This window comes from Drosophila grimshawi, unplaced genomic scaffold, assembly GCF_018153295.1.
Source record: "Drosophila grimshawi isolate 15287-2541.00 unplaced genomic scaffold, ASM1815329v1 contig_311, whole genome shotgun sequence".
In the NCBI taxonomy this organism is placed as follows: Eukaryota; Metazoa; Arthropoda; class Insecta; order Diptera; family Drosophilidae; genus Drosophila; species Drosophila grimshawi.
The window spans coordinates 2,363,407-2,377,751 of NW_025063098.1; the positions used below are offsets into that span (position 1 = coordinate 2,363,407).

Below are 14,345 nucleotides of genomic sequence, written 5' to 3' on the forward strand. Positions count from 1 at the left end.
TCCGTCAATAAATAAGTATTAGCTATCGGACTTTGTTATGCACTACAACGACGAAAAAAAATATTTTTTTAAGTTGTTAGTATTAGTAATTTTAGTTTATTTAATGTTTTTATGCATAATAAATTTTTGTATTTAATTTTTTTATTTATTGAATCTGTCTGGTAGTATATGTTACTTGTTGCAGCTGTTGTGTCAATCTCTGTGTGGGTTGTGCAAATACATAATACGTATTTTCAAGTTACATAATTCTAATTATGCATATCTCTAATGTTTTGTAAATATTCATATTCAGCATATCGAGCGTATATACGAAGTTATTAGTTGATTTTGTTACCGTTTTGAAGTTGCGATATAATTTCATCATTTCAACTTTCCATTTTCTAATATTGTACGGTATAAAGTTTAGTTTAGCTATCTAAAAAACACATGTACAGTCGCAATATACTTATTGAAAGCTGGCGTTATTTTTTAAATAACATCGCCTTATGTGAAAAAAATATACTTGTTTGCTAAAGTATGTTCGGGTTTGTTGGCTCTTTGGGAAGTGTTTCACTTTTGTATAAGATTATTTTGTTTTATTTTAAGGAAACAATGAAGTGCATAATAAAATGTAAATTACGAGTATTACAAAAAATTATTGAAATTGTTATACAATTACTGTTGTGAGCTTGAAAACAGTTATGATTACATTTCTTCTTTTTTTTTCCTGCAGTTTGTCTTCTTTACTTATTATTGCATTGAAATTAGTTAAATGCAATTGTTGATATTCGAAAACTTACGTTTTGATTTTTTCTTGCATATATTTGGGTGTATTTGTTGTTAGATTTTTATTTTATTTTTTATATTATTTTGTGTACAAAGCCTTGGTATATATGTTTGTAAGTAGATGCTTAGATATGGTTTTGCATTTTCTATTTGATTTTGTGTAAGCAACGCTTAATTTAACTTTTAAATGTAGCTCTATAATTTTACTATTTGGTTTTTTGTATGTCAAGTTTGCAATTGGACGTTTATGAGTATTGAAATTCTGAAATAAATACTGATATATTTTTGAAAAAGATAGAGAGAATTAACATAAAGATGATAGTCGTTGTAAATATATTTTTTTTACATATACAATCGTTTGTTTTCTTTAGATACAATACTTGTCATAATTTGCGTTGTTTCTTTTTCGATTTGCGCTTAAAAATTAAGCTGTTTACTTGAAATTGAATTTCAATGCAGTGCGGCAGCCCTGCCGTTGAGCAGGCTTGGCAACCCTAAGCAAGAGTCGTTACGATTACTTAAATTAGTGCTAGAATTTCCTCGCTTTCCTCCTCTCTCACCTACTAGTAATAAAGACTAAATTTAACAATTCCTTTGGGGGCTTCAGAGACTTATTGGGGTTTCCAATTTATGGTTTTTATTTATCTTATTTTTTGTATTCCTTAGGTTTCTAACTTAGATCGTCCACACCTGCACCTTCTCAGCCACAACACACCAGCTGGCCCGCTCATAGTAGGAGCTAACAATGTGCAGACTGGTCACATGATGATTGATCAGTGCGTCCAGCTCGCCCTCGCGGAACACATGATAGTAGCGGTGGTGTGTGGTCGCACCGCCACCCTGCGATGGACTGTCCAGCGATGTGGTTGAGCTATTCGAGTGTTCCAGCGATTCGGTGGAGGTGCGCTGCTGCAGCGGCTGCCGCTGCTGCTGTTGCTGCGATGATGGCGATGGTGCCGTTTCCGTCGAGCTCGATGCACTGGATGTCACCGACTTGATGGCGCTAAAGTTGCGCCGACGCTGTCCATATTCATGCATGCCCTCGCCCAGCTGATCTCCACCTCGTGCCTCCAGCGCCTCAGCATCCTCGTCCTCCTCGGGTATGGCTAAATGGCATAGATGAAAGGTGACATCATTTCATAAAATTGACAAACATATTTCAGAGGTTTGGATTTTCTCTCTTTCCTTAAAAACTAATATAATTCATTATAATTTAATTTGCATCAAACCAAATCCATAATTTGAATAAAACAAAAGTTGAAGTTTCGATTTCTAAGCGAGTCAATTTGTCTACATACGATCTTCATCATCGCGCACATCGCTGTCGCCGTCGTCTTGGAGCAAATATGCCGTCTCCGGATTGAGGTTGTAGTGTCGATTGCGTTTGTATTTGAATTTGGAGATCTTGCAGTGCTCGTAGATGCCCAGCGTGTAGCTGCGTTCGTTCTCCTCGTCCTCCTCCTCCTCGCCCTCCTGCTCCTCGTGTATGGTAAAGCTGCGCGTCTGCGAGGACAGCGATGAGGTGGACGACGACATGGGCGAGTGCTGCAAACTCGGCTGTGTGGAGAGATTGGCCAGCATAAGGCGACGCTCTCGCAGCTCATCCCGCAACGCACTCAGATCACCGTTGGAACGCTTCTTAGAGCCACCACTCAAAAACTCGCCAATATCACCAATCCCGTCCAGACTGCGGCAATCGGCGCGATTACTCTTATCTTCCAGTTCACGTTGCAGCTGCGCCGTTAGCTGCTCGGCAAATTCAGCACAATCGTGCGGCAACTGCTGCGCCTTTGTCTGGCTAGTGTCCCGCTTATCTGGCAGCAATGGAGCACTGTCCGCATTCAGAATGATATCATTGGCATTGGGCGTTCCGTTATTGATCTGCAGTTCGCCCTTGTGATACTGCTGCTGATTAATACTGATCTGCTGAGCCAGTGCCGAGTCCGATTCATCGCTGGATTTACCTGTGCCGGTGCCAGGAGCCGACAGCAGCTGTGCCGAACGAGGTGCACTGATCACACTGTCAATGGAGTCCGGCGAGGAGGGCTCACTGGAATCGCTGTCCAGATCATCGGTAGCCGGATTGAACAGCTCTAGCGATAGCAGCCTTGTGCCAATGCTGCTGCTGCCACTGGACGCTGCTGCCGACCCGGAGGCGCGTCGCACAATGGGAAAGCTCTGGCGTTGCAGCTGCAGAGATTGCTGTTTGCGGAACTTGGGTATCGCTGGCATCTCGCGTATCGCCTGGCGTGTAATCTGCCGAATGGTACTCGTCGTCTGCTCCAACTGCAGCTCCTGCTGCTGCTTGATGTGCGCCGCGTCGAAGCTGAAGCGTTCCGGTTTCGCAGCTGGCGTCAAAATGGCCATTGCGGCTGTCACTGCTGCCATGGATTGTGGCGGGGATGTAACGGTCCCCTGATTGGCAGCCGGCGAGTGGGCGGGCGTCGGCGGGCATGGCATGACCAGCGGCGATGTTGGCACTGAGTGTGTGTGCGTGTGTGTGTGTGTGTGCGGCAACCGTGCACCGGGCGTTGCAATCAGTGTGGTTGTGTTTTGATTTGCTCCTGCTGCTGCGGCAAGCGCAGCTCCATTGCCAGAGCTGGAATTGCTGCTGCTCGAGTTGGAGTGCTGATGCTGCTGCTGATAGTTCAATTGCTGCTGCGCCTGCTCCGGCTTTGGTATGAATATGACCGAAGCGAAGCTATCCTCCGACTCAATGCTCGTGTCCGACTGCAGACTGCTATCCTTGGAGGAGTCCGATCCTGATTCGCGCGAATGCCGGCGTGCATTGCCCTGCTCGCTGTCCGCACAGGCGGCGCACTCCTGCTGATAGGCGCTGCAGTGGCAGATGTTTGCTGCGCTGCAGTCCACGTTGCTGCAGTAGCTCACCGGACCCGTGCTGGACGTGCTGGAGAGCAGCAGATGAGCTGGGAACAGTCCGCTGGCATTACTACCAAGATGATGATGATGGTGATGCTGATGCGGATGTGCATGTGGATGCGTTTGATTAGTTAGTGTTGTGCCCTGCTTGTTGTTGTTGTTCGTCTGCTGAGGATTGGGATTGCTGGGTGGCGTTGGACTGGGCTTGATATTCTGAATAAGCTTGCTGATGCCCGTTTTGGTCACACGCTCCAGGCTGCCCGTAGAGCTCTTAATCTTGCTCGTGAAGCCCTCTCGAATGATCTGCAATCGCTTGGAGAACATCGCCGAGCGGCAAAGGAAGGCCTCATTGAGCGATGTCTGCTTCTGTATGCGTTTCCGCACGCCCTCCTTCTCACGCAGCCTGTTCCCCGCCATCAGATCCTCATTTAGCGAGCTCTGCTTGCGCAAAAAGCTGGGCATTGTCGCAGCTGGAGCACCAGTTAATTCACCTGGTTCTGTTGGCGGAGTCGCTGTCGCAGAGGCATGCTGATGGAAACTCGAAGCATAGCAACCGGTGCGCGTATAGAGACTACTGCTGACCCCACCATTGGAGCTGTTATAGCTGCTGACCATTTGGAACGCTGAGGAATTCGTTGGATCGCTTGACTGCGCGAGGCTGTCGTCCTCGTCGCACAACGACTGCTTCTGTTTGATGAGCTTGGGTCGGCGGTTCAGCGTGCTGCCCGCACTGACGGTCGCTGTTGGCGAATGTCGGCCATTCAGTTGGAGTTGAACCTCTGGAGCGCTCAGAAGCAGTGCCGCTGCAGCACTCGCTTTCGTCTCGCCGGGCAGCAGGGGACCACCCAAGCTGGGCACACTGGAGCGCGAGCGAACAATTTGACGAGGTGGTGGTTGAAGTATGCTGCCAAGGCTGCGTGATTTGAGGCCAGCGGATAGCGGCGGATCGGGAAATTCATCAAAGTCCTCGAGGCGACGCAATTCAATTGGCAGATCCTTGGCATCCTCATAGTCCAGGCTGCTGTCGTTCTTTGTGTCCTTCGACGTCCATGAGTCCAGGAACCATGCATGGCGACGACCGCCTGCTAGTTTCTGCAAGTGGAGGAAATATTTTAAATAAGTTTTAAAATGCATCAACAACAGTTTTAGGTAAAATTAATTATTTATAATTATTTTTGGCTTTAAATAAGTGCACATTATTATTACCTGTATTGCGCGACGAACAAAGCTGTAGCAGGACTCGCCCGGCGAGGATGAGCTTAGGCTGGAGCTGTCGCCATCTCCGGCGGAGCGACTTGAGTTGGTTGAGTCCTCTGTGTAGGCGTGATAGGGTGGCAGAAAATCATCGTCATCATCCTCATCGGAGTAGGAGAATGTACGATTCTTTGGCGGCTGCCAGGGTATGAGCACATCCTGCGACTCGAAGCGTCGATGGCGCTGCTCCAGTGCCCAAACAGTGATGACAACGCGTCCGCCAATGCGCAGGATCCGCGCCAGTTCCCTCAGCGCGCGGACGCGTCTCTCTGTGGTGGCAAAGTGATGAACAACGGCCAGCGAGAGGACCGCATCGAAGCTGTCGTCCCGAAAGGGCAACTCCAGATTGTCGCACAGCGCCACCTGTGGGCCAACGAGAGCAAAACGTAATTATGAGCAAGTGGGTGTCGAGGGAAATATGGGTCGAAGACCCACCCAATTAAATTAACACACACAACTTTCGTCGCCCGCACGTTAAAAGCAAAGTGAAGAAATCACGTTGCACATCCCAAGAGCAACACCAGTTTCAACTCGATCTCTCCATAAAGTCGAATTGAGCAAGTAAAAACGTTTTATGCATTTTTATAGTTTCCTCTTATTAATTTCGCTCGAGAAAGTTCAAAGAGCGAAACGTTAAAGTTAAATTTATAGCAAAACACTTTTCTGTCAGAATTATGGTTATAAATTATGGAATTAAAACTAAACTTAAAAGTCTGTTATATTTAGATATTTAGCTTCAATATATGTGTTTTGAAAATTCCTTGAAAACCGTATGTGTAAATATTACTTTGAAAAGTTACGACCCGTCGAAAACCAGGTTTATCCGCTCGCTTGAGCAAAATTGACTGTTGGCTAAGTCAAATTGGCACTGAAGTGCCACAAAACAAATATATAGCAGCGTTAACGTGCATGGCTCCAATTTAGCCCAGTTAGTTGCGTTGAATTACGCTTCTTTTGGCTCGCCTGAACTGAATAAGTTTTGGATGTGTTTTTGGAATGCAAGCGAATAAACTGAACTGACCTGACTGTGGGACGGGCGCTTGTAGTTTTTTGCTTTGCTTATTTTTTTTATATGCATTTGTAAATGCATCATTCATGTCACGCTCAGTGATAAAAGTATCAATAAACACTAAAAAAAAAAAAAAAATGGGAAACTTTCCGACATCGAAAGCATGTATGGCTGTGTTCAATCATTTCTAGATATTTTCAATTTCCCTTTAAATCCAACATAAACTGAACAACCATCAATTGCACATGCCTGTTAATAAATCATGTTAAACTCCGCAAAAAAAAAACTTCGAAGAGGTTCAATATAATGCATAACAGAGGTTTCTGTGCCACATTCACTTGGACTAACTCTTTATGCTTATATTTGCAGTTCTTTTCTGCACGTTCTATGTGTATAATTTGTATGTTGCAATAATGCTGATATCGCCTCGTCTGTATTTGTGTAACTGCAAAAACCGACAGCCTTGACCCACCAAAAAAAAAAAAAAATAAGAAAATCTTTCCCCTCTCTTCCTGTGCACGTGCCTCTACCAGGTACTTGGGGATGTCAGAACCAAGAGCCCATGCAACAGACGTTGCAACTCAACTTGTGGCAAAACAGTTTTTAGCCGAAAATATCATTTAAGTTAAGTGTTTCTCCCTATAGCGGTCAACTGCAAGGATAGAGGTCGTATGTTAATTACATGTTCGAACTCATTTTGCAGTTTATCTATGACCTAAAAATGATTGTGTACGATTTATAATTATTATTATATATTCTCATTTTCCTTCGAAGGTTAAAATAAATTGTTAAGATCAAAATGAAACTAGCTGACACAAGTTGCAAGCTGTCCCATATGCGTTGTGGCAATGTAATTCTGCATTTTATTGTTGCCACGTGCTGTACATATTACATATATTTTGTGGCGGCACCAAACATGGTTTGTTCACCACAAAGCAAACATTGTGAAAATTAAACCTACATTAAATAATCAGGAGAAAACAAACCGTAACTCAATTCTTTTTTAATTTTTAATATAAGTTACATGAGGCATAATCAGGGATTGCTAAATATTATTATAAGCTTTCTAGAAACTTGACTGTGCAACTGAATATATGTTAATAATCCTTTGGAAAATTTTCTGCTAAATACGCTGCAGTCTTCAGAATATTAATATCCTTTCGGGAATATTTCAAAGAAAAAACTGGACTGTCCTGCTTGTGGACATTGCATCTACGAGTTTGGCATTTGTGTTAAGCTGCTTATAAAAATGCAGCACATTCGCTTTCAACTTTAATGCATTGCCTGAGCGACTCTCAGCAATTTTATTTTATTTTTTTTCATTTTTAACACGTGTTCTGGGTGCCATGAATGCATACGCTGACATTTCTGTTTGCTCTTTATAAATTGTATTTATAGCAGTCGCCATTTTTTATACACATACACGCACACACATGTGTATGCTTTGTGGGTGAATAATGTCACAATGGTCGTGCACATTATGGCTTTGAAATTTGTTTGTTGACAAGTTTTCAATGCAGCTCCACTGATGTCGTGAGCGTCAGGTGAAACATGTTACGCATACGCTATGTTGCACACTAATGAGGCCAAAGCCTGTCGGCTCGAAACGGTGTCGCAAAGAGCAAGCTAAAAGAGAACCAACTGCGAAAATAAATAAATATATGTATATATATATATATATATATAGATATATATATATACACAAATATAGTATGTATAAAGGCTTGTTTGTCTGTACGTATGTACAATTGTTTGGCCTTCTTGGCAGCAGCTTATTTAAATGGTGCTTAAGCGAACCACAAAATAAAAACACTGGTAAAAGGCTGCAGACGATTTTCAAGTGAACTCACGAGCAAAGCCAGGTAGGCTGCACTCACCTGGCGCAAAACTGAATAGTGGAACAAGTGGAAGAATATCTCGGTGGGCGTCACGTTTTTTTATATTTATCTTATATGCTGCTTTTTTTTCTCTATTTTTTTTTGGATGCGTCATTTCGGACAGCAAAAGAATTTATGAGCTTTAGACTGCAGCAGGCTGTATGTGTGTGTGTGTATGTGTGTGTGATTGTAAGTGTGTTATTTGCTTAATGCCTGCTGCATAGCTTGCTCCACTTGGCAATTTATTGCTTTACAAAATTATAGCAAATCAGGCCATGCACGAGTTGTGAAATCAAAGTTGCCTGACAGCAACTAAAAGTTTTCCCACCAGCAGATATATGTATGTATATGTCTGGTATATTCGTTGTAAAGTTAAATTGGGTTTTTCCCTATCCGCAAAGGGAAACAGTGTAAAGCAACAGCTGCACTGGCTTCCAGGTCACGTGAGTCGCCTGTGTGTTTTGCATTTCTTGTTCTTTAGTTTATTTAACACAATGAACTCACAGTTTGCTTTAAAAAAAAATCAGGTTTAGCATTCATTTCCTTTGCCAAAGCATTCAATCGAATATTGCTCATGGCATTTTAAGTTACCCAAATACAACGCCTGAAACATGATGTCTCTGCATAAATACAGATGTATATTTGAAAGGAATTTAGCTGACTGCTGACATATCTTATTGCTACCAAGTGATTAAAGGCTTAAAAGATTTAAGCATTTGTATTTTCGTGGTTTTCCATTCAGGATATTCTTTTGAAGATAGACCATAGAATTTAATTTAATAGGAGATATTTGACTTCTGATAGGATATTTCTATTTGCAGAAATAAATTGTGATGAGCTTCTATCGGAGGAATACCAAAAGTAGAACTTAAAACATGCTTGCAATCTTTTTATATTAACTGAAATCGACAGTAGAAATAATGGTTATAAAAGGAAAACTGCAATTTTGTTCTAATATCGATTGAATTCAAAAGATAATGCATATGATTGCTATTAATTAATAGCACTGAAATATCAAGGACTGGACAGCTGTAACAATCGAGCAATCATAGCCACATTTCATTGCTGTCGAGTCAAGATAATGATAATGGGGCTGGTTATTAACTAAATGAAACCATTTATAGTAAATTGGATGCACTTTGCAGCATGTGGCATGTAACCAGCTAAGGTGGCAACCCTGGCCGCCTGCAATGTCAGGCGTCCTCGCTAACATCGGTAACCGTTGTGTCCTCGTCGTCATTACATGCGAAGTTCAATCCCACGCAATACCAGCAAATGCAATTTAAATGCGAAAAATGGCTGGAACTAAAGCAAGCCGTAAGGGGAAAATGGTGCAACGAGCAGAGTGAGGCGTGTAGAGGGGATTACTTTAGATTTCTTAGAAAAAGGCATTTGTTGCCTGGAAATGGCACCATGAATAAGCGAACTGAAACGAAACGAAGCATTTGTAATAGATTATTGCGAAAACTATTGCATACCTCCGGGAACTAAGAACTGGGTACAACTGGAGAGGGGCTGCAATTTATTGTTGGCAGCTATAAAGAAGAGGAAATGCTGTGGGCTTTGCAACAACTACGATAGCAAAACAATAAAGTGAATACAATGCGCACTACTTCAATGGAAGCTTGCTAACGGGTATTTATACAAAAATTACGAGAAATGCTTATTGCAGCAGTGATAATATTTTTTAAAGAAAAACAATATTGTTGAATTTATGTGTGTACATACTTGGATTAATAAATATATTATGTACAGAATATGCTAGAAATAACACTGAGTCAATGGTCTCTCAAATATGTTATTCAAGTGAATTGGTCTGAAAAGGCCTTGCGACAATTAAATGAAAATGTATTTAATTCCCAGTGGGACTCAGTGGCGATTCAATGTAGTTTTGGTTGCAATTGTACAAGCGTTGCAGATGCAGAGACAGATGCACTTTATTAGTTGCACTCTAATGACCAAAACTCTGCTCGCTTTATGGCTTCATTGTTGGCCATTGCAATTATGGGGTCATTAAAGCTCAGAACTGGCTATTACACAGAGAGAACATGTGCAAATAATTTCTATGATAAGCATAATTTATGCGTTGCAATAAGGGCGACCAGGGCCATCAGAGCACTCGACTGGCCCATTGCTAATATTTGAATGAATTCACTGTGTTTGCTCGTTCGGGCAAAATGGGTCAATTGTGTGGCAAAGAAACTCAACAGAGAGAGACAGAGAGAGAGAGAGAGGGAGAGAGAGAGAGAGAGGAGATAAGCCATGAACTATTGTTGACATACCAAGGAATATATATGCATGTAAGGGCACACCACCCACACCTGTAATATCCACAATGGACTATTTTCTCCACATCAATTACAATTTCATTCTATGCATGGCATTTCCACTCACCTCGCCACCCTTTTCGTGTGCCACCTTGCCGAGGCGGTAGCAGCGATCGACTCCAATGGTGCATATAGCTGGATTGCATTGTGTGAGATAACGCCCACTGCCGCAACCCACGTCACAGACCACCGAGCCCGGCTCCAGGTTGCCCAGGAACTGTGCCACTCGAGGCCGCACCGGTCCCGTGGGCTCCTCGCAATGCTCATAGACATCATGGACGTAGGCACGTTCCAGAGCCGCCGAACGGCCGCTGGCATCACTTGATGCACTTGTTGTTGTTGTTGTTGTTGCGGCTTTTGTTATTGGCTGCGCCTTTGTTGTTGTCTCTGATGTTGCAGGCGCAACTGCCTCTGTCGTAGTTGTTGTTGTTGTTGCTGTTGTTGCGTAGGCTGATGTGGGCGATATAACCGTAGGCGCCAAATTAGATGTTTGTGTTATGCTCGACGCTGCATTTGTTGCAGTTGTTGTTGTCAATTGTTTGGTCATTGCTGCTGCTGTTGTTGCTGCCCCTGATGTTGCTGCTGCTGGTGTTGCTGCTGCTGCTGCTGTTTCTCCTGCTGTGCACTTTTCATATGTCGTTGACAGGCAAGCCGCATCTGCAAAAAAAAATAGAGGAGAGAGAGAGAGAAAATTAGTTGTATATAGGAACTATTTGTTAGTTAAAATATTGAAGATGTGCTGCAGCTAATAAGACCTGCTTTCTTGTGGCTTTCGAACTGATTTAATTAAAGCTGGCTTACATTTTCAATTTCATTTTACAGAACTTGGTCATTTATAAATTTGTATTTCAGTCATAATTCATTTACGGTTTTTAACTATGCTATTTTAGGCTTGCTGAAGACAACATTTCCCTGCAGACCGAATTCTCCCCGCACCAATTAAATTATTCACCATAATACTCATTTTTCGACCGGTAAACAATTCCATTGGCATTATGTAAATATAATAAAATTCATGAAATCTTAGTAAATATATATTTGCAGGCTTATATTCTTAAGTTCAAATTTAATTTCGCTTTACTTTCATAAAGGTTATTGTTAAAAGACCGGTACTTGTTGTCCACCCGAAATTTCCAAGAAGTACGAAACGCGTATTCGGTAACGATATGCAAACTGCAAGTTTATTTATAATGTGCCAACAATTTGTATAATTAATGCAGTTCGGGCGGCTTTATAGGAGCCATAAACTCAAAACTTGTGCACCAATTGCATGTTCAAGAAAATTTACAATAGCCAACTTTATTTGTGTGTGGGTGTCGTGGTTGTTATTATGCCTGCTATTGTTATAACTGCTGTTAATTGTTGTTGTTGATTCTGAATGCATGACATCAAGTCATAAAATCATTACAAAACCCACCCAGAGAACTATTGTCAACGCCGTCATTTGGCAAATTTGCATTGTTGTTGACATTTTATAACTGTATTTCCGGTGCCAGTTACCGCCAACGCTGCCCAAAGCGCATGGACTGACATTGTGAGGACCCTCAGGTTTGAAGACATTGTCGGCGCAATGAATTGCATTAAATGGGGCGCGGAAAAGGAGTGAACTGAATTGAGGGATGAGTGGTGGCTCCTACGCCTTGCCACAGGATGAGGTGGTGGGCTAGTGGCTATTACAACTACGGGAAAAGTGTGGGCGCCAAAGCGCATTAGCGCTGCAGAATGCAATTATAATTGAAATCAGATTTAAAGTATATATAAAGGCAACAATAAAACAGCGCTGCATAAGAAATAATGTGTGTGTGTGTGTGTGTGTGTGTGTGAGCGTTAATGAGTTTATGCGCGGGTGTTAACAAGCTGAGCAAATGAGCTTTGAATATGTTTTACGTCATTTTAATTGAATATGCTGGACAGAGAGCAAGGATAAAACGAAACATGGGTGATCAATAAAATTGATGTTATCTTATGTGGTTATAGACGTATTATCAAAATAATTCAAAAGCTCGACTATGAAAGTTGAATATGAATTAATTAAAAATTAGGAAAGCCAAGCAAAGAACCTTCCGACTTGGATAAATTAGGTTTTTAGATGACTTGTCTCAGTTCAGTGTTGCGTTTAATTAAGCTGACAAAACAGATCAATTAATCATTTAACGTTACTTCACTGGAGCAATTAACACACTGAACAACTACAGCTAAACAATGAATACTTTTGTTACCTGAATTTATCTTTGTAATTGAATATAAACGAGTGTTGTGTCTTGTCTTTTGATTTTTGTAGCGCAAAATAATTAATAACTGACACATATCAAATTAAATGAGTATTTTCATTAGATTATCGTAAAATTTGTGTTGGGAAGGAAAACCCGTTCCTTAAGTAATGACAACGGCAACATGAGTTTGTTTCTTTATCTGATTCAATTCAATTTCATTAATGTGTGTATAAGAACTTCAAACTACCATTAGAATACGCTTCAATTTTCCATATTCTTCTTACCTGACACTACAATATACAATATACCATATACCATGCCATATTCTTTGAATTTTATGTTTCCTCTCTGTGTTTTATTACTTTTGGGCGTGTCCTTAACATTTATTAATATCATCATCTTGCCATCTATGCTGAATCTTTCGATACATTTTGCAATATGATTTCAAATATTACACATACGCCCAGTAGGCGCACGCACACCGTGCGTATGCATAATATTTTGTACCTTGTAAATGTGCTTGGTGTTTTCTGTCGTTGTTGTTGCTGTTGTTGTTGTTGTTGCTGGTGCTATTATAGACACTCACCTTTTGTTAGGCCGTTGGTGCGCTGATAATTCGCATTCAACAACGCCGTCGACGTCAGTTCCGCTGATAACATACGATGCGGGCTGAACGCAGAACGAGAAATGACTTTACGAGATTGCCAATAGGCAGAGGCTGTTCCTGCTGTTCTCGCTGCTGTTGCTGTTGCTGTTGCTGCTGCTTTTGATGATGATGTTGTGGACGGCGATGAGTAGGAGAGCGAACACGACAACGACAACGACAACGACGACGCGTCAGAAAATCAATGTGCATGCATAATTTAAAGTCAGTTGCCTGATGGGCCGAACGCAGGCGGCACTTGTGTTTTTAGAATACGTCTCCGACTTGGGCTTTGAAATTGGCGTGCTGTTATTTTTAGACTTTCCAACGGGGGCACGTTTTATACGATAATTTGCTCAGTTTTGTTTTGAAATCTATCATTATAGCAACTACACGGCGTAATTGCTAGTGTTGTTGTTGCTGTTTGCTGCTGTTAGCTGCTGCTTTTGTTGTCGCTACTGCTACTGCTGTGGCAAAGGACACGGGCGCGGGCGCGGGCATGGACACGGACATGAACATGGACACACGCTCGCTCACACACAAAATAGGATACACAAAATGCTTTTCACTGCTTCTGCTACTGCCTGTGCCTTTGTTGCTGTTGCTGTTGCTGTCAATGTGCCTGCCAAGCGACTGCCTGCCTCTGGCATATGACGTTTTCTTTGTCTGTGTGTGCTTGTGCGTGTGTGTTCGTGTGTGTGTGTGTGTGTGTGTGTGTGTGTGCGTGTGTGATTTTCTCCTTCGTATTGGCACTTTTCACTTGCACTTTTCATCCAGCAACTTTTCACATTTATATTTCTTTTCTTTTTGTTTTATTTATTAATTGCAACCTTTTCATTTCACGTATTATTTCTAGGCCACTCGCTCTTGGCGCTTCAATTTCTTAATACAAATACTCTTTGTGTGTTCGGGTGTGTGTGTGTGTTTCTGACTGTGTGTGTGGGTGTGCGCGTCTGCTTTGCCGCTGCGATGTGTATATGCCATGAGTTAACGTCGCGTACTGGCCACAAAAGCACGCGCATATCCTTTTGTTCAAGGATGTTATTGCCATGTGGATTGCATTCAGAGAGCTTTTGCCTTTAACTTGACGAAAGCTTTAACATACAGCTGTTGCCAGAGAGGGAAACTGCTCGTACGAAAATAACTCGAAGAGGAGAGAGAGAGAGAGAGTGAGAGTGGGAGAGTGAGAGTGAGAGAGAGCGTGCGTGTGCAATAAATGCAAATAGAGCAGTCGCCGCTTATGATCATTCCAATAAAGTACATTTAAAATAACGACAAATTGTTAATGAAATTATGAAAGACCTTCATTTTTATTATGGAAGTTGAAATTGCTGTATGAAGTCAAGAATGTAATAATGAAATTGGTACAGTGGAAGC

General features: G+C 41.9%; 1 protein-coding gene across 1 annotated transcript; it reads right to left on the bottom strand.

Moving 5' to 3' along the window:
- Window positions 1-939: 939 nt before the first annotated feature.
- Window positions 940-13,907, bottom strand: LOC6564337 (serine-rich adhesin for platelets). The gene is made up of 5 exons (XM_001990576.3): window positions 12,912-13,907; window positions 10,180-10,769; window positions 4,852-5,262; window positions 2,064-4,737; window positions 940-1,871 (listed from the first exon to the last, which is right to left on the bottom strand). The coding sequence occupies exons 1-5, from the start codon at window positions 12,982-12,984 to the stop codon at window positions 1,441-1,443; spliced, it is 4,179 nt and encodes a 1,392-aa protein (XP_001990612.2). The 5' UTR covers window positions 12,985-13,907; the 3' UTR covers window positions 940-1,440.
- Between the last annotated feature and the right edge of the window lie 438 nt (window positions 13,908-14,345).